The sequence below is a fragment of the Trachypithecus francoisi genome, unplaced genomic scaffold (genome assembly GCF_009764315.1).
Source record: "Trachypithecus francoisi isolate TF-2019V2 unplaced genomic scaffold, Tfra_2.0 Lachesis_group3, whole genome shotgun sequence".
NCBI classification, from domain to species: domain Eukaryota; kingdom Metazoa; phylum Chordata; class Mammalia; order Primates; family Cercopithecidae; genus Trachypithecus; species Trachypithecus francoisi.
In genome coordinates this window covers 16978596-16999778 of record NW_022681468.1, presented here as the reverse complement: position 1 = coordinate 16999778, position 21183 = coordinate 16978596, and the positions used below count along the sequence as shown (strand labels likewise).

The 21183-nt window shown below is 39.7% G+C and overlaps 1 protein-coding gene across 6 annotated transcripts in view; it reads right to left on the bottom strand.

Annotated features, from left to right (window-relative positions):
• The window catches only part of EFCAB11 (EF-hand calcium binding domain 11), a 174643-nt gene that overhangs the window by 147953 nt on the left and 5507 nt on the right, over nucleotides 1-21183 (bottom strand). For all 6 annotated transcript variants that reach the window (XR_004432354.1, XR_004432353.1, XM_033191639.1 and 3 more), the window contains exons 3-5: nucleotides 21025-21070; nucleotides 2325-2426; nucleotides 1330-1420 (exon numbers count right to left, since the gene is read on the bottom strand). Coding sequence is in view for 4 of the 6 variants with exons in the window: in XM_033191639.1 (XP_033047530.1) it covers nucleotides 1330-1420; nucleotides 2325-2426; nucleotides 21025-21070 (239 nt within the window). In the remaining 2 variants the exon portion in view is untranslated. The remainder of the gene's footprint in view (nucleotides 1-1329; nucleotides 1421-2324; nucleotides 2427-21024; nucleotides 21071-21183) is intronic.

Below are 21183 nucleotides of genomic sequence, written 5' to 3'. Positions count from 1 at the left end.
CTTGCTTGTCAACGATACAGCAAATGAATTTCATATATGTCACTGTTAATGACTGCAAATCTTCATTCAAATAACTTATTTAATAATTTCTATTGAGAAGGGCTGGCTCTGGTCGTATTTCATTAAGTTACTTTTATCCCAAATGGGAACATCTGCGAGATGTCCCCCATTATCCATTCTCTCTCCCTCTTCCTTGGTATCAAAACCTCTATTCGTGGGCACATCATTGCCCAGAGCAAATACTACATTTTCCAAAACGCTTCCCCCTTGCAGCTGTGCATGACCTTGGAACTAAGTTTTGGTCACTGGGTTGTAAGTGGAAAAAATATATATCCTGAAAAGGAGTGCATACCTTCTGCTTTCTTTTTCTCCTAACCAGCTGGAATTCAGATTTGACTGCTGAAACTTAAGCAACCATCTTGAAGCAAGAGGGAGAAGCCAGGTGTTGATACAGCCAGAGCAACAAGAAAAGGGGCAATCTGGATCCTTCCCGACTGTGTGGTCAACATTCATCCCTGGTTTGCCGATGTTTATATGACAGAGAAATGAATTTCTGTATTTTTTGAGTTTCTGTTCTTTTGGGTTTTCTGGCTCTCACTGGTGTGCTGAACGCTAATGAATACACCTGTTAACAGGGTTGATGAAGAGCTCATGCTGGGAGTCAGAGAAGAGACAGCTCTGCTGTGTTCTCACATCAGCATGTGTTTGCACTATTAATGTTACCTTCAATCTGCAATTTCCTAACAGAAACTGCTTTTAAGCCACTTGTCCATTTTGTCAGGATTCGTTCATAAGAACCACATAATATAATCTTTAAATCCACTTTATCAGGTATGTGTGAACAGCAACACGTGTCAGTGGCTTTGAAAGCAAGGGAATGAGGGGGCTACCATCAGGCAACTCCAACTGTTCTCTCCAGACAACTCAAGAACCACATGTAACCTGTGTTTGTCTAAAATACAGATCATGTGAGGACACCAGCGTCCATGCTAAATATTACTAAAGCTTCATTTTCCCTCGGGTCACACGTAAGTATCTGAAGAAGTTATTCTTTCTTCCTATTCCTCTCCTGCCCCTACTCATAAGTGCTTGTATGCACCTGCCTGGTGTGCAAGCGCTCCCCCGACTTTACAGTCCACTGTCAGGGGTGTGGAAGGACTCATAGTTAACTATAGATTTCCCTCCTGGTTGGTGACACTATGCTGCAAGAGAAAAATGTTCCTGACTGAAAAATCACAATAAATAAGTGCTTTCCATAAAATCAAAAACATGTAAAAGCACATGGTAAATCAAAAGAGGATGGTGTACAGAAAGATTTTGATGCCTTACCTGAATACTTCAAGAACAGTCCTTTCCGGTAACTTGGGAGCCACCTGCCTAAATGCTTTTTTGAAATCTTCCAAAGTTAAAAATCCACGATCTATTTGAAAACAATAAAAAATAATCACTTACTTTGATAAGACCTATCAACTGTTACTTCAGCCACAACATTTGTGAAAAACTTATTTTAACATATTACTAGGAGAAAAGCAGTAGTTTATGGTTGGTTTCACATATAAGGTAATCTGAGATTGTCTCATCGGAATAATTTGAGATTCTAATAATACTTTCCTTCAGTGCAGTCCCAGCTGATCTTGAAGGTCACTTCTGGCCCTATCATTTTGCCGATTCTCTCAGTCCCCGGGATAGCACTATATGGAGACATGCACTATAACAGTGGTGTTAGACTTTGAGTCTTTGTGAGTTGCCAAAACAAGGCAGTCTTCAAAATTCATGTCTTTTCCTTTGCTTGGTATTGGAATCACGAAATATTAATATTTAGAAGGAAACCATAAAAGCAGTCAAGACATTGAACCTAGACGCCATGAGTCTTTTCACTCTGTGTATGATCTGTGAGGCCTAGGGGGTCTACAGCCACCCACCCCTCTCAGCCACACCCTATGTGGGAAAACAATTCCATCAATCATATGTAGGTCAGAGCAAGAGTTGATGAAGAAGTCACACAGTCTCCCACACCTCCACAGGTGGCTCATGGCCTGTATCCCCCATGGCCAGTTCTTTTGCGGTCCCCATGACAATCAAGGTACAATATATTAATACAACCATATAACTGTAAATATCACTTCATCCGTGGTAAATGTCAAGAATTTAAAATCACGATGGAGAAAAAAATGTGCACCAATACCTAAGGTAACATCTAACGAATACAGTAATATAATCTTCCAAGTATATTATATATTTGATTCACTGGGTATATAATCCTATTCGCAATCCCTTCATAGCAATTTTTTTTTTTTACATCAAAACACGTTAGAGACACTTACAGTATGTGTCAAAGGCTGTGAAGATGTGTCTTACTTCATTCCGATATCGTTGAGCTTCCTTCTTTTTCCTGACAATATTTAAAAACCCCTCGAGTAATATACCTGAAAGTTGGGGAAAGAATAATTTGTCAAAGGTTACTGTCCTTCTCTTTAAGAAAAAATTAAACAGAAATGAACAGTAATAAATATCACAAATAATCCAATTTTATCTTAATTGTGGTGAACAGTATTTACTCAAGATCTGTAAAGTTTCCTGAAGACCTAAAAAGGCATTTTGCTAAATGCTAACATTTAACAGACCCAACACTAGAAATCAATAGTGAAAATGCAAGACACTTTTAGGGTTCACTGAGCTTTTTCCAGGGGTAAAGAAATGGTGACCTTGAAAAAAGTGTAAGTCTTCCCTGCAACCGATCTAATAGGCAGCAAACTACTTATTAAACAAGGTCTCATAATTTTTCTTTCCTTATGCTTCTTTGATCCCTTTTTTCCTAGCCAGATGTCACTATGGCAGGTTTTTTTCAACTGGGAGATCAGGTCAGAGAAGTAGTTTCTTAAAAGTCAATACCAATTGCACACCACAGATAAAGGTGGAGAGAATATTACATAAACAATAGAGCTGGCACCATCCCCAGCCCTGGCTGGATACAGCCCACAACGTGTGGAGCAGCCTCAGGCTCAGCTTCCTGCGACTCTCATAATAAAAGAGCCCAGCATGATAAAATGAGATTGGATACTGTGCTTACAATGTCTATTAAAATGAATTCTAATGTGATCTTTGTAGTAGGTTTAAAGAGCGAAGCCAAGAATTTAAACATTTTAGTGAAGTGAGCTCTACATATATAAAAAGAGTGGTTCATTTTTATAACTCAAAATTTCCATAAAATAACATTATCACTCTGTTTTAAAAATAGCCTCTAATCATACAATAACCACATGCACATTTTTTCTTTTAGTGAGGTAATACTAAGCTATATACCTTTTGTAAAATAGTTCCAATCATTTAAAAAAATGTAGAAATGATTTTCTTAATTTCCTACATCTTTATTTATATTTAAAGATTTAAAACTGAAAAAAAAAATGTCTTTCTGTTCTTCAATGATTCCTTTATAACATTTTAGGACCTACTGTGGGCCAGGCATTGTATTAAGCTTTGGAAATTGAGGGAAAAAGAGAATATACGTGATTCCAGTCCCAAGGGAGCTACTGATCTGGTGGGGAAGGCAGTCAATTACACAGGTTTAACTGCAAACACACACCTCAATGCAAACTGTGGCATGGGCAATGAGGGGAAAGACAGGAGGTTGTGAAAAAGATTCACAGGAATCCTCATGTAGAGTAGACTCTGGTGAAGGAGAGATCCCTTCAGGGAGGAGATATTTAAGCCAAGACCTAAACCATGAGACCATACCAACGGCCTAGTATTGGGAAGAAGAGCATTGCTGGCAGCAGGAACAGCCTGTGCCGAGGTCGTCGGGTGGCAAGGTGAGAAAATGAAAAGAGGCTGCTGTGGTTAGAACAAAGTGAGCCAGAGAGAAGTGATACAAGATGAGGTTGGGGAGAGCAGCAGGGGCCAGAACTCACAGACTCTTGTGGACCACAGTAAATAATCTGGGTTTTATTTAAGCTGCAATAGGAAGTCAACAGAAGGTTTGAATTGGGAAGTTACATGATGTGAGTTTTGAAATATCTTTCTGGCTATTATCTTGATAAAGGGACTGAGGTGGGGGAGCAAAAATGTAGAAAGAGAGACCAGTTAGGAGCCTACTGGCAAGACATGTGGTTGCCAGGGTTGCTGGCAGTGGGGATGAGAGGAGTGGAAAGTTTCCAGATATATTTTAGAATCTAAATAACATAGCTTGATGAAGAACTAGATGTGGCGGGTGAGAAAGAAGGAGACGTCAAGAATATCCCATAGATTCTGGCTTGAAGAGCTACTTAAAGAGAGGAGAAAGTCTGGGAGAAGAGCAAAATTGGGGTGAGATGAGGAGTTGCCATTCAGCTGTGTGAAGTGTTCAGTGCTCTGGAGACAACCAAGGGGAGAAGTTCAGGTGACTGGCTGTCTTCTAGGCAACAGGGCATATCTCCCTCACATACCAGAGTGCCTGGCAGGTGCTCAATCGTACGTACGGTAGCAAATTAGCATATGTAGCATTTTTTTCTGTAGTTGTGGGGATACATATTGATGCAGCTCCATTCTTATCTAATCACTCTTGTGACAGAGAACATATGCCAGATTGCTAGCTGAGGTTAAAACTGAAGTCTAGCCATGCCATGTGCCCATCAGGTCATATCCATAACTTTAGCTTCAAGAACACCAAAAGCTAGTCAATTAAGTAGCATCTAGAGTAGCTGAAATTCTTGAATAATGTATTTACTGATAATGGCATGTCTTTGGAGACCCTTCAGAAATGTACCCCAGTCTACCTCTCAAGACTTCCTAGTCAACTTCCTGGTGCTTCCCCAAGCCAAGAGGCCCTTTCACGCTCCTCACCTTTGCATGTATAAAACACACTGCCTGGAATAATGCACTTTCTCCTTGTTTCTCCTAGGGAATGTTTACATCTCCTTCCAGATGCAACCCAGGCATCATCTCCTATTTGAATGTGTCTCTGATTTCTCTCAGCTGAGTCCTCTTTCTGTGACCCCACAGTGCTCTGTTCATCATGCAATCATAGAAGTGATTAGGATCTATGGTAATTATTTGGCCACATGTCTGCCTGAGACCTGCTGAGGGAATGCAGTGTATAGTGTTCAAAATTTTATCCCACATTTAACATAATGCCTAGCAGACAGTAGGCATTCATTACATGTTTGCTGAGTAAGTAACATTCAATGAATAATAAACAAGAAGATGTTGTTTAGAGTTTTAGCAAAAAGCATTAAAATGTGTGTGGGTTTTTTTTTTTTTTTTTCCTAGAGACAAGGTCTCGCTCTGTTGCCCAGGCTGGAATGCAGAGGCTAGTCACAGGCATGGCCACAGCGCACTGCAGCCTCAAAATCCTAGCCTCAAGTTATCCTCCACCTCAGTCTCCCCAGTAGCTGGAACTAAAGGCATATGCCACCGTGCTAGGCTTAAAAATGTGTGTTTTAGACCAGGTGTGGTGGCTCATGCCTATAATCCCAACACTTTGGGAGGCAAAGATGGGCAGAGAGATTGAAGTCAGGAGTTCCAGACCAGCATGGCCAACATGGCAAATCTGTCTCTACTAAAAATACAAAAATTAGCCAGCTGCGGTGGCTCACACCTGTAATCCCAGTAATTTGGGAGGCTGAGGCAGGCAAATCACCTGAGGTCAGGAGTTTGAGACCAGCCTGGCCAACATGGCAAAACCTGTCTCCACTAAAAATACAAAAATTAGCCAGGTGTGGCGGCATGCACCTGTAATCCCAGCTACTCGCGGAGAGGGGGCTGAGGCATAAGAATAGCCTGAACCCAGGAGTTGGAGGTTGCGGCGAGCCGCAATCATGCCACTGCACTCCAGCTTGGATGACAGAGCAAGACTCTGTCTCAAAACAGGAAAAAAACAAAAAACAAAAAAACCCATGTTTTAAATGATCTTATAACTCTGTAAATGAATGCCAAAAAGTAGGTCTCTTTCTATTCACATAGCCAGCAAAATAAACTGTCACTTTGGAAACTCCCATTTCTTAAAACATACGATATAGTAAAAACCAAACAAAATTCAGAGACAACTACATTTATAATATTTGCTCTTATCATTGCATTTGACTTAGAGAAGTGATCAAGGGAAAAAAGCACAATTCCACAGTTTACTGTGTAATTCACAAGGAAAAAAAAGGACCTGAGTGGGGATATCTTTTATATTACTTATTCAGATAACTCATGAGTATTTGGAGCTATGAAGTATTCAGGTCTTTATTTCACAATTTTGTAGGATAAAAACAAATGTTCTTTAGCTTTTACTAGGAGAAAATGTATGTGGATTTAAATTGTATGCCCTATTACCACTTAAAAGGAAAAGCCATCCAATAACACCAATTACTCCATATGTGTAATCAATTTCTCTCACACTATTTTCCCACACAATCATATACTTTATTTCTTAAAGTCCATATTCTAGGGGTTAAACTCATCAAGCATATATCGTGTGAACATTTCCCCTCCCTTCTATGCCCTTAATTGTCTTAGTCTTCCAAGGCAACATTTATCCAAATACAAGCCCCTTTTCTAAAAACCACAGAGGAATTTTTTGTTCAGCTCGGCTCTCATGTTGCAGTAATATGATCACTTTCCAAAGCCAATACATAATAACATGCTATTCCTGAAGCTCTACAATGAAAACACATTAACGTAAGCTGTATACACCTAGCTCTCCAAATAGCCTAGAAATAGAGTTCCTACTACTAGCTCCACCTGCTGTCACAACATTCAAACCTAAAATTACCACTTCACAAAGGCTTTCAGTAATTCTACTGACATCAGATTTCATACCCAATAAGAAATGTATTACCTGTGTCCCCTCCCACCCCGCCTCCAGAGGAAGAATATGTTCAGAAAATTCTAATTTCATATACAATGTTAAGTCTTTTGTGTACACCATTTCACTACTAACAGTTACTTAAACATACTTTACTGTGGTTACAAATTAGCATCACAATGTTAGGAACCACACAAGTCTATGTGTTTATCTATGTTTATTGTTAATATGTCTGCAGAAGGTATTCAGAAATTGCCTGGGTCATTGGACTCTATCAATAGTTAGCAAACTATTTTTTTTTTTTAGCTGTAGGAAAGGTTTTTCTTTATATGAAAATGGAAAGTCTCATCTGTAGAGGAGATGAAGGCAGAACTACTTGGTTTGAAGTGGGTGGACTTCCCATTCTTCCCTATCCAGCAGTGTCTTTTGAATGTGTCCCCAAAGAATCTAGGATTGAGGATCATGGTTTAAAGACCACTGGACCAATGATTTTTTTTTTTTTTTTTTTAAACGGAGTTTCCCTCTGTCACCCAGGCTGGAGTGCAGTGGCCCAATTCAGCTACCTGCAAGCTCTGCCTCCTAGGTTCACGCCATCCTCCTGCCTCAGCGTCCTGAGTAGCTGGGACTACAGGCGCCCGCCACCACGCCTGGCTAATTTTTTGTATTTTTAGTAGAGATGGGGTTTCACCGTGTTAGCCAGGATGATCTCACCGTGGTAGCCATGACCCTGTGATCCGCCCACCTCGGCCTCCCAAAATGCTGGGATTACAGGAGTGAGGGACCAATGACCTTTACAAATCCTTCCTAACTCTGCAAGTCCATGCATTTTTTTGTGCAACTGGAAGACATCTCCTTCCATTTTATAAACAATCCTTGGCAAAATGGACTCTCTTCATGTTCTATAAAATATATATACACACACATATATACACACACATATATACATATAAATATATTTGAGACAGTCTCACTCTGTTGCCAGGTTGGAGTGCAATGGCACAATCTCAACTCACTGCAACCTCCGCCTCCTGGGTTCAAGTGATTCTACTGCCTCAGCCTCCCAAGTAGATGGGATTACAGGTGCGTGCCACCACACCTGGCTAATTTTTGTATTTTTAGTAGAGATGGGGTTTCACCATATTGGCCAGGCTGGTCTCGAACTCCTGACCTCATGATCTGTCCACCTCAGTCTCATAAAGTGCTGGGATTACAGGCATGAACCACTGTGCCCGGCCGACATGTACATATTTTTTAGTTTCCAAACTACTTAATAAATGTGATATATATATATATATACACACACACACATATATATATACAAAAAACTATACATAATGGAACTTTCAAGTAAAAAATTCATGTAGTTTTGTTAGACTTTTTGAATATATCTTCCCCTGTGGTGAAAGATGATTACCCTCCTACGAAACTGCTTAAAAACAAACAAGTAGAAAAAAATAACCTTTCTAGTCTCTCTGACATATATATCACGATATATATGATATATATTATGACATACATATGTGATATATATGATCATATGATCATGACATATATCACGATATATATATATGTCATCTATATGTGATATATATGTGTCATATATGGGACATATATGATATATGTCATATATGGGATATATATGATATATATGTCATATATGGGATATATATATGTCATATATGGGATATATATGATATATATGCTATATATATGTGATATATAGGATATATATGTCAGAGAGAGACTAGAAAGGTTTTTTTTCTACTTGTTTGTTTTTAAGCAGTTTCGTAGGAGGGTAATCATCTTTCACCACAGGGGAAGATATATTCAAAAAGTCTAACAAAACTACATGAATTTTTTACTTGAAAGTTTCATTACATATAGCTTTTTGTGGTTCACAGTTCTAAGCTTCAGGGTCAGTGCACACAGAGAAATCCTCTTGAAAATGAAGGAGTCTAGCATCTGGCTATCATAGTGAGCTCAAATTAGAAACTGCAATAAACCTGGGGAGAGTGAAGGAGAAAACAATAAAAATGGCAAGTTATTTGGACTGTAAGCCTGGTCCTAGATTTAGTAGAAAGGAAGAGTTCATGTTCATTGTGCCACATATTGATTTTTCTAGGAGTTAAAAAATGCTTAAAAATTAGGGTTTAAAAGGATGAAGCAGTCTTTCAAAAGGGATAACGCAAGCCTTCTCTAGTTTGAGACACAAAATTCAGATTATGACTTTTAGGGGCCATGACGGTGAAGAGGTGGGGGAAGGATATAATGTGTTCACACAGAAAGACTGAAAGGATGGTAGGTGAAAGTGACTTCAAAAATAGTGAGTTGTCACCTATGATAAATGAATTCAGAAGACAATATTTTCTTCCAGTTTACTACAGAAGCGTAGGGAAATAAAGAGAAAATAATCTACCTTGATGGAAGAAATCAAGTTTTACTATATAATTGGGGGGAAAATGAGTAAAAACAGTTAGAGGCCAGGTGTGATGGCTCATGTCTGTAATCCCAGCACTTTGGGAGTCCGAGGCAGGCAGACCACCTGAGGTCAGGAGTTAAAGACCAGCCTGGCCAACATGGTGAAACCTCGTCTCTACTAAAAATACAAAAATTAGCCAGGCGTGGTGGTGCCGCATCTGTAATCCCAGCTACTCGGAAGGCTGAGGCAGGAGAATCACATGTTCACCTCCAGGTTTAAACCTGGGAGGCGGAGGTTGCAGTAAGCCAAGACTGCGCCACTGCACTCCAGCCTGGGCAACAAGAGCAAAACTCCATTTCAAAAAACAAAACAACAACAACAACAAAAACAAATAAACAAAAAACAGTTACAGTAGAATAGACAAATCTGAACCAATAAAATCTTACTTCTGTCAAACCCAGGCAGGAATTGTTACTTTTTTATTATATAAATCTCCTGCTCATAAAGCTTAAAAGGTTCCTCGGTGTTAAACAGCACAAAGTTCTAATACCTTATTCTGGACTTTAAAGCTTCATCCCTCCTTCCATGCACACCAGTTCTTAATCCTTCCCAGCTCTCATCATGTCGGCTGACTCGGCTGGACACAATTCATTTATAGTTATCTACTATACTCCTTGCTGTTGCAGAGGTTAAAAAAAAAAAGGTAAAAATCCAAGGAGAGTGGATTCTGTTAATGGGAGGACTGCATTAACAGCATGACAGCTGATATATTTAGGTATGCAAATCTGAGATGGGAGAGAGATTTGTAAGAGAACAGGGACCGAGGAAGAAGAGATTTCAGGCACTGAGGTGGACACTACAGAAGAGGGTCTCTGAAGAACCCTACACAGAGAGCACAGCACCAGCAATAGGAGCAGGAGGCGGGGCCACAACTGGCACCTGCACTGCATTCATTTACCGCCTTTCTCCTTTGCTCCATCACTGCTTCAAATCCCACCCATCCTTCCACGTGTCCAGCTCCAGGCCCACACCTCCTCTAGGGGGCAATGCTGCCCTCCTGAACTCTTAGAGGTTTTCTTGCCTGTAATAAACATGTGGCGGTAAAAGAAGTGGCAATATTTCTTTCAGCTTCTCTATCACATAAGATGTATACATATTTTTTGGGATGGAGTCCTGCTCTGTCACCCAGGCTGGAGTCCAGTGGCGGGATCTTGGCTCACTGCAACCTCCACTTCCCGGGGTCAAGCAATTCTCCTGCCTCAGCCTCCCGAGTAGCTGGGATTACAGGCACCCGCCACCATGCCCAGCTAATTTTTGTATTTTTAGTAGAGATGGTGTTTCACCATGTTGGCCAGGCTGGTCTTGAACTCCTGACCTCGTGATCCACTTTCCTCGGCCTCCCAAAGTGCTGGAATTACAGGCTTGAGTCACCGCACCCAGCCCACATAATTTGTTTTTAAATGTCTTTAGGTCAGTGTCTGTGTCTCCTAATTCTTCCCCATCTCTATAGTGAAACATATTCACCATTTTCTAAATGAGTAATTAAATAAACACACGGATGGGTGAATATCTGTAGGAGATCCCACAAAATGCCCCTACGATTATAATATCAAGATAAGGTCACCTTAATGTGTATGCAATTTCCTGATTATAGAAAAGAACTAGGAGGCCAACTGAAATCTGAAATCAACCAAAACCTTTATCCCTGCTATACCTTGGTCTTTGTTCCATAGAAGCCAAAATAAAAAACCATACATAATAGCAGGTGTTTTATGACAGAAACTAAGACCAGAAAATGGATATTTAAATTTAGAAAAATAATACCTTTAATAGTCAATGTCTAGTGTAGAACAAGCCAGACAAAATATTAATAAATAAAAGCATGCAAGCCAACTGACCATTAACCTAATCATCCACAAATTATTTTTCAGTTGGACCTTACACGGGATAGCAGTCACACAGTCCATAATTACTGTTACGATGAATCAATCTCTTTGATTTTTCCATCATTCAAACTTGAGGGTTAAAAGTAAGTTCCTGGAAAGCTTTTTCAAGTATCAAAGTAGAATATATTCATTAATTTAAAATGGCAATAGTATAAGGAAACAGAAAAGATGCTCAATCTAATCGCTTAGTGAAAACAAAATTCTGAAGTCTTTTTTTCTGGTTTTTAACCTTAGGCATATTTTACATAGATCTGAGATAATAACACGAGACAAATGTATGGGGATTCAGTGGGAAAATGCTCATTCAGTTCTTATTAACAGCTTTTAGCATAAAGAAAAGCCCTGTAAATCTTGGCTGTTGTTATTTATATAGAATGGTCTACAATTTTTCTGGAATAAAGACCATCTGAGATCGGTATACTTGGAACACACAGCCTTTGCCCTTCATAGAATTGCCCTGACATTAAACACTGGTCTACATTGAGAAAAGATGAAGCAACAGCCTTACAAAATTCACTACTGCATTTGCTGAACAGCTCGTCGACACTGACATCCACTCACCAGTCTCTCCTCCATGAGACATCACAGAACTATCCCAGGGCAAGAGGACTTAACGCCTCTCTAGAAAAAGAGTTTTGTTGCATGGACCCTGACTGCAGCCATGCTTGCTCATGTTTTCCTATTTGCCCTGGATGCTAGGTAGTCCAGAACCAAATTTGAAATTAACATCTAACAACTATAGAGAACATGGTGATTTGTGTTTTGTATATTGATTCTACTCCTGACTTTAACTCATTGATTCATAAAGTTCCTTAGGGGAATGAATACTGGCCTCAATTCTGTCACAATTAGGAATATGACCCATGGCACTATTAGAAATCAAAGGAAGGGCTTATCAATTGGTTAAGAGGGTGAGCTAGAGGTCAGACCACATTGGTTGGCTACTTACTAGCTAGCGGTGCCACTCTGGGCAAATTACTTAACCTCACTGGCTTCTGGATTTATTTTTTTTTTAATTATTAAACTTTTCAGTACTTTTTGTTTTAGAGATATGGTCTTGCGATGTGCCAAGACTGATCTCAAACTCCTGGGCTCAAGTGATCTTCCCACCACAGCTGGGAATACAGGTGCATACTACCATGAATGGCCAGAATTTTTTAACTTACAAAATGGGGATAATCAGCCAGGCACAGTGGCTCATGCCTGTAATTCCAGCACTTTGGGAGGCTGAGGTGGGAAGAACACTTGAGTCCAGGAGTTAGAGACCCTGACTCAAAAATAATAATTTAAAATAATAAAATATACTGAAGATACTATGGTTTGGCTGTGGGTCACTACCCTACCCAAATCTCATCTCGAATTGTAATACCTGTCGGGGCAGGGGCCTGGTGGGAGGTGATTGAATCTGGGAGCTGATTTCCCCCTTGTTCTTACCAGATCTGGTTGTTTGAAAGTGTGTGTCAATTTCCCATTCACTCTCTCTCTCTCCTGCCACCATGTGAAGAAGGTCTTTGCTTCACCTTTGCCTTCTGCCTTGAATGTAAGTTTCCTGAGGCCTCCCCAGTCATGTTTCCTGTTAAGTCTATGGAACTGTGGGTCAATTAAACCTCCTTTCTTTATAAATTACTCAGTCTCGGGTAGTTCTTTATAGCAGTGTGAAAATGGGCTAATACAGAGGATAATCATAATATCATAGTTGTATTAAATATAACAATCATTACAGATGAATGTGCTCATCACAGATCTGCAAAATAACTGTTCAGGAAATGATTGCTGTAATTATCTATTATAATAATAATAAATACTGTAAAAGGATTTTGCCAAGTATTTATTATTTTATTATTCCTCTATATCATTTTGTGATTCTTCTCTGAAGCCTAGGTTCCTCATTTTAAAATAAGGACAGATGACTGTTTTCCAGGTCTCTTCTAGTTGCAAGCTTATTCATTCTATACACTTGGAGAAGCTATGAAGTGCATCACAGAGAATGAGGGTTATAATGAAACCCTCTGAAAGAGGTAGCAAGACTGTAAATCAGAACCGACCTCAACTGTGATCTGCCGCTTCCTTTAACAAATGGCTTTTTTTTCTCCTACTCATATATTTCCTTGTTTCAAGCCGCCACAACAGTTTTTGCTTATATTCACTTGCTTGTTAGGTTACAGGCAATTAAAAACATCATTAGCACCTTTCTGCTCCTCACCTTGGCCGCCCTCAAATTCTCCCAGAATGTACACTTCTTCCAGACATTCTACTCTTATTTCTAGTAGCTTTGACCTAACTTTTCACTCTTCTTAATTTTCACAAGGAAATCTCTATTGAAATGACCCACTTTTCAAGAGGGTTAGAAGCCCTTGGGAAGCAGGGCCTGGGCTCCAGGTTTAGGTATAATCCCAAACCCAAAGTGCAGGGTGTCTAGCTTCAGGGCTCTGGCCCTTCCTAAAAGCAGCTGAGTCTGACCTCACCCCCAAGCTGGGTAGCAACTGGGCCCTGAACAAAGAATCCTGTGGATGGCGTGTCAGAGCCCTGTTCTGAAAAAGAGCAATGGATAGTAGAGGAGAATTCCCAAGTCACAGCTGTATTATAAAGAACTTCGGAAAGTTGATTACCTGAATAAATAGTTGCCAGGAGGCCAAGGCCAGCATTTCAGACTTTTTTTTTTTTTTTTTTTTGAGACAGGGTCTTGCTCTGTCACCCAGGCTGGCGTGCAGTGGCGTGATCATGGCTCACTGCAGTCTCAACCTTCTGGACTCAAGCAATCCTCTACCTCAGCCCCCTGAGTAGCTGGGACTGGCATGTACCATCAGGCCTGGCTAATTTTTGTAGAGATGGGGTTTCGCCATGTTGCCCTAGTTGGTCTCAAACTCCTGGACTCAAGTGATCCACCCACCTTGGCCTCCCAAACTGCTGGGACTACAGGCGTGAGCTACCACACCCAGCCAATTTCAGTTCTTCAAGATCCAAACATTAAGAAGAGAGATAATACATGTGGAAAAACATTTAATCTGCACATGAGCCCTCTTCCTTCAAGAGAAATACCATGTAAAATTGACTTGTATCAATAATAGGGAAAGAAGAAAAAGCGGATGGTTTGAAATTGGTTCAGTATGGAACAGTTCTAATAGAAAAATTGCATGTTAGCAGCAATCAGAGTTCAGCAGTGATTTCTTGCTAGGATATTTTACTCCTTTTCTTGAATGTTTGTGGTCTTCAGTTTCTCCAAATAAACACACACACACACACACACACACACACACACACGAGTACAGCTGGGAGAATACAGGTGGGGACTGTATTCTTTCTTCCAGAATCCATACCTCACTGCACATTAGAGAAATAGTTAAGGAAAGAAAGCATTCAATGTAAAGTCAAATCCTTAATTCAAAATCAGAGAACATACAGAAGAAAGAAAGTCTATGAGAATAATGAATGTTAAAGTGCCTTCAGCAATAGTCACGCTTGATGTATTAGAAAAGTCACTGTATTACTATTTTTTCATACTACTGATAAAGACAAGACTGGACAATTTACAAAAGAAAGAGGTTTAATGGACTTACAGTTCCACATGGCTGGGGAGCCCCCACAATCATAGCGGAAGGCAAAGAGGAGCAAGTCATGTCTTACATGAATGGCAGCAGACAAGAGAGAGCTTGTGCAGGGGAACTCCTCTTTTTAAAACCATCAAATCTTGTGAGACTTATTCACTATCACAAGAACAGCATGGGAAACGCCTGCCCCCATTATTCAATTATCTCTCACCGGGTCCCTCCCACAACACGTGGGAATTATGGGAGCTACAAAATGAGATTTGGGTGGGGACACAGCCAATCCATATCAGTAACATAATAGAGAAACATGATATAATGACTAGGGGAAGATCTTCATCCAGAAAGAATAACTCACTGAATATCAGGGAACTCTTAAGAAAGAGAAATATTATCAATGCAAAGAATGTGGGAAATCCTTTTGCCAGAAAACAAAACTCTCTGTAGATTGGAATATTCACAAAAAACCCTAAGAAAAAAGTGTAGAAAAGGCTTTATCAAGAAGTTGTAACTAATAGAACATCAAACATTATTCTGAATATTCTGAAAGTGAAAATTTTCAACAAGAAATTTAAAACCTGGAGCAATTCTATCAAGCTAGGGATTATATCAAGAACATGTTCTCCCAGCAATAATCCTGAAAGTCATATTTTAAATGTGATTCTAAAACTTGTATATAAAGTGTAACAGATTTTGAATCTAAATATTAGTAATCCCTGTTCTCTTTTTTTTTTTTTTCCACTGCTCAGTGTGGGTAGTAGTTTCTCATTTTTATTGATTACCTCAACAAAATCAGTTTTTAATTTTTTTCTTGTTTGTCCTCTTTTCAATTTCATCAATTTCCATTCCAATCTTTACTATTTCCTTTCCTCCACTTATTTTGGACCTTATTTACTCTTTTTTGTAGTTAAAGGTGGAAGTTAATTAAAGGTAGAAGCTGAGGTCATCAGTTTGAGACATTTATTCTTTCTCAAACATAGAAAGTTAGGGCTACCACTTTCCAAGTATTGCTTTCAATCCATCCTACAAAATTTGAAATGTGGTCTTTACATTCAATTCAAAATACTTCCTAATTTTTCCCTTTTGATTTTTTTCTTTGACCTATGAGTTATTTAGAAGTATACTATTTATTTGGAACTTTTAAACTTTTATTTGGAACAACTATTTGCAACTTTTCCAGACAGCTTTGCTATTGATTTCTAATATAATTCCATCACAAAGAACATAATTTGTACTTTAAATGTATTGACATATTTAATGGCCCAGAGTATGACCAATTTTATTAAATATACTGTGTAGACTTGAAAAGAATGTGTACTCTGCTGTTGTTGGGTAGAACATTCTATAGATGACAATTAGGTCACACTGGTTGATAGTGTTGTTCAAGTCTCCTATATCCTTATTGATTTTATGTCTACCTGCTTTATTAATTATTGATAGGGGTGTTGCGGCCTCCTACCATGATCATGGATTTGTTCATTTTTCTTTACAGTTTTGTTAGTTTTTTGCTTCATGTATTTTGAATTTCCATTATTGAGACAGAGTCTTGCTGTGTCACCCAGGCTGGAGTGTCATGGTGCAATCTGGGCTCACTGCAACCCCCACCTCCTGGGCACAAATAATTGTCGTGCCTCAGCCTCCCAAGTAGCTGGGATTACAGATATGCACCACCATGTTCAGCTAATTTTTTTGTATTTTTTCATAAAGACAGGGTTTCATCATGGTTGGTCTCAAACTCCCGGCCTCAAGTGATCTGGCTGCGTTGGCCTCTCGAAGTGCTGGGATTTCAGGCTTGAGTCATGATACCCAGCCAGGGGCATAAATATTTAATTCCCTTAATGAACTGGCTGTCCTTATCCCTGGTAATATTCCTTCTTCTGAAGTCTCCTGCATCTGCTATTAACATGCTCACTTTGGCATTCTTCTGGTTAGTGTTCAGTACAGTATATATTTCTAATCTTTTTGCCCTTGTATTTCAAGGGGGCTTCTAGGCAACACAGACTTAGTTTGTACTCGTTTATCTAATTTAACAGTATCTCCCTTTCAATGGGGCTGTTGAGATCATTTACATCTAACTAAAATATTAATAACTGGATTTAAATCTACCATATTGTTTGTTTTCTATTTGTCTATTTCCATCTATTTTTGTTCCCATTTTCTTCCTTCTTTTGAATTAATTAATTTTTGTAAGAGATGAGGTCTCACTCTGTCGCCCAGGCTGGGGTGCTGTGGTGTGACAATGGCTAAGTGCAACCTCAAACTCCTGGGCTCAAGGGATCCTCCTATCTCAGCCTCCCAGGTAGCTAAGATTATAGGCATGTGCCATCATGCCTGGCTATGGTTTCTTTTGTTTTTTTTGTTTTTTTTTTGCTTTTTTGTTGAGATAGAGTCTCATACTATGTTGACCAGACTGGTCTTGAACTCCTGGCATCAAACAATCCTCCTGCCTTGGCCTCCCAAAGTGCTGGGATTACAGGTGTGAGTCACCACCAGCAGCCAACTGCTGTCATTTTTAGCTTTGTTCCTATTCACATAATGTGTCTTTTTTTTCCCTAGATATACTTACGATTTTTTAACATACTAAAAAAGGAAAGATACTATTAAGGATGTTATTAGATCAACCGACAAAATATAGATGATAAATCAGATAAAACACAGTATCAACCTATATTTATGAACATGATAAGCATACTGTGGTTATGTTCAGTACAGAAGAGAAGGGGATAGTGGTAGAAAGTGCAAAGGAAAAGAAAGATGGGGTAAAATGTTAACAATGTCAATCTGGGTAAAAGGTGTACCTTATACAAAGAGTAAGCTATTCTCTGTACTAATTTATTTTGAACTTTTTGGAAGTTTTAAATTATTCAAAAAAAGGTGGCCCGGCGCAGTGGCTCAAGCCTGTAATCTCAGCACTTTGGAAGGCTGAGACGGGTGGATCACGAGGTCAGGAGATCGAGACCATCCTGGCTAACATGGTGAAACCCCGTCTCTACTAAAATATACAAAAAATTAGCCGGGTGAGGTGGTGGGCGCCTGTAGTCCCAGCTACTTGGGAGGCTAAGGCAGGAGAATGGCGTAAACCCGGGAGGCGGAGCTTGCAGTGAGCTGAGATCCGGCCATTGCACTCCAGCCTGGGCGACAGAGCGAGACCCCGTCTCAAAAAAAAAAAAAAAAAGGTAATATTTAAAAGGCCAGTCCAACATGCTCTGGATCCTATCCCCTTCCACAATAGGTCTCTTCTCTCCCTCTCTCTCATCTTCTTTCCTCCTCTTCACTAGATCATTCGGCTAAGCTTGGAAACACATTCTTCCATTTAAATATTAATAATCATAAGCAAACAAAACATCTCTTGATCCACTGCCACTCTGGACTTAACGAAAGACTCATCTACTCACATTGTCACACTTTACCATGACTTTCCACTTATCTTCAACCCAGGCTGCCCTCACCACACTTTGAAATGCCTCTTGCTAAAGTCACCAAACACCTCCAGGTGGCCAACTGCAAAGGATACTCATCAGTTATGCCACCTCACCTTTCAGGAGCATTTGATAGTGCTGAGCACACCTTCCTCATTAAAATATCTACTTCTCTTGGTTTTTGATCAAACACTCGATTTTCCTCTTGCCCCTCCAACACTCCTAAGTCTCCTTCGCCATTTCTTCATCTTCCACGTGACTTCTACTGGCTAGAGTTCTTAACATTCTTAGTCCACTCTATCTAAGTGGTCTCATCCATTCTCATTATTTTAAAATCTGTCTACAGGTTGACGACTCCTACATTTCTTCAGCCCAGAACTTACTTCTGAAATTTATCCAGTCTGACTGCTTGGACATAGTAAACTAACACTTCTGAAACATATTCAAAATTGAGCTCTTAGTCTCCCTCACCCCCAAACATTGCCTGCCCCCTGCCCCCATCCCACTGCCCCACCCGCCTGCCATCTTCTCTTTTCAGTAGGTACCATATCATTCATCCAGCTGCAAAAGTCAGAAAACCTAGTATCATTTTTTGAATGTTAAAATTATGAGTGATATTTTTTCTTTATGCACTTCGACAGTTTGAAATTTCCCTGTGATAAACATATTTATAAACAATCAAAATTAAAAGAATCTCAAAAGAAGACATACAAATGGCAAACAGGCATATGTAAAAGGTGCTCAATATCACTGATCAGAAAAATGTCATCAAAACTACAATAATATCTCACCACAGTTAAAATGGCTTTTATCCAAGACAGGCAATAGCAAAGGCTGGCAAGGATGTGGAGAAAAGAGAGCTCTTATAAACTGCTGGTGGGCATGTAAATTAGTACAATCACTATGGAGAACCATTTGGAGGTTCCTCAAAAAACTAAAAATAGAGCTACTATATGATCCAGCAATCCCACTGCTGGGTATATACCCAAAAGAAAGGAAATCAGCATATGGAAGATATCTGCACTCTCACATACTGTTTGTTGCAGCATTGTTCACAATAGGCAAGATTTGGAAGAAACCTCAGTGTCCATCAACAGATGAACCGATAAAGAAAATGTGGTACACACAGTGGAGTACTACTCAGCAATAAAAAAGAATGAGATCCTGTCATTTGCAACAACACAGATGAAAATGGGAGGTCATTATGTTAGGTCAAATAAGGCACAGAAAGTCAAACACTGCATGTTCTCACTTTTGGGATCTACAAATCAAGACAATTGAACTCATGAACAAAGAAAGTGGAAGGATGGTTACCAGAGGCTGGGAAGGGTAGTGAGGGAGTTGGGGAGAGGTATGGATGACTAATGGATTAAAAAAATAAAAAAAAAATAGAATAAGACCTAGTATTTGATAGTACAGCATGGTAACTATAGTCAATAACAACTTAATTGTACATTAAAAAATAACCAAAAGAGTATAATTGGATTTTTGGTAACACAAAAGATAAATGCTTGACAGCAAGGATACTCCATTCTCCATGATGTGACTAGTAATATCTAGTATTTGATAGCACAACAGGGTGACTATAGTCAAAATAATAAGCATTTAAAAATAACTAAGAGTGGCCAGGCGCGGTGGCTCAAGCCTGTAATCCCAGCACTTTGGGAGGCCGAGACGGGCAGATCACGAGCTCAGGAGATCGAGACCATCCTGGCTAATAGGGTGAAACCCCGTCTCTACTAAAAAATACAAAAAACTAGCCAGGCGAGGTGGCAGGCGCCTGTAGTCCCAGCTACTCGGGAGGCTGAGGCAGGAGAATGGCGTAAACCCGGGAAGTGGAGCTTGCAGTGAGCTGAGATCCGGCCACTGCACTCCAGCCTGGGCGACAGAGCGAGACTCTGTCTCAAAAAAAAAAAATTAAAAAAAAAAAAAGCTAAGAGTATAATTGGACTGTTTGCAATACAAAGGATTGATGCTCAAGGGGATAGTTATCCCATTTCCCAAGATGTGATTATTACATATAACATGCCTACATCAAAACTTCTCATCTACCACCTCTCTATACATACACCTACAAAAACTAAAAATTAAAAAATAAAATAAAAACAACCAAAACCTTTTGGACAATGAGAAACAAAACAAAGATGTGCTTAAATATAATGCTATATAGTTTTTATTTATTTATTTATTTATTTAGAGACAGAGTTTCACTCTTGTCACCCAGGCTGGAGTGCAATGGCACCCAGGTGGAGTGCAAATGCTGCGATCTTGGCTCATTGCAATCTCTACCTCCTTGGTTCAAGCAATTCCCCTGCTTCAGCCTCCTGAGCAGTTGGGATTATAGGCACCCACCCCCACGCCCAGCTAATTTTTTGTATTTTTAGTAAAGACAGGGTTTCATCATCTTTGCCAGGCTGGTCTCGAACTCCTGACCTCAGGTGATCCACCCACCTTGGCCTCCCAAAGTGCTGGGATTACAGGCATGAGCCACCACACCCAGCCTAGTTTGTGTTTTTAATTTTCATTTTGTGAGTGTTATTAGTCCGTTGTCACGCTACTGATAAAGACATACCCAAGGCTGGGCAATTTACAAAAGAAAGAAGTTTAACGGACTTACAGTTCCACGTGGCTGGGGAAACCTCACAATCATGGCAGAAGGCAAAGATGAGCAAGTCACATCTTACATGGATGGCAGCAGGCAAAGAGAGAGCTTGTGCAGGGAAACCCCCCCTTATAAAGCCATCAGATCTCGTGAGACTTATCTGGTATCATGAGAACAGCATGGGAAAAACCTGCCCCCATGATTCAATTACCTTCCACCAGGTCCCTGCCACACCACATGAGAATTTGAGATGAGACTGATGTAGGGACATAGTCAAGCCATCTCAGTGTCTAAATAAGGTACTAAAAATATTAACTTTCATATTACCAGAAGTATTTGGATTTATTGAAGACATCACAGAATCCACTTCTATCTAGAAAAGAGGAAAAAATAATAGAACACGTAATTTTATAAAATGTTTTCACAGTGCAAGTTCTTAATTCTTCAGGTGGGAATAAGCATCTATTTTATGAGAAACCAAGTTTG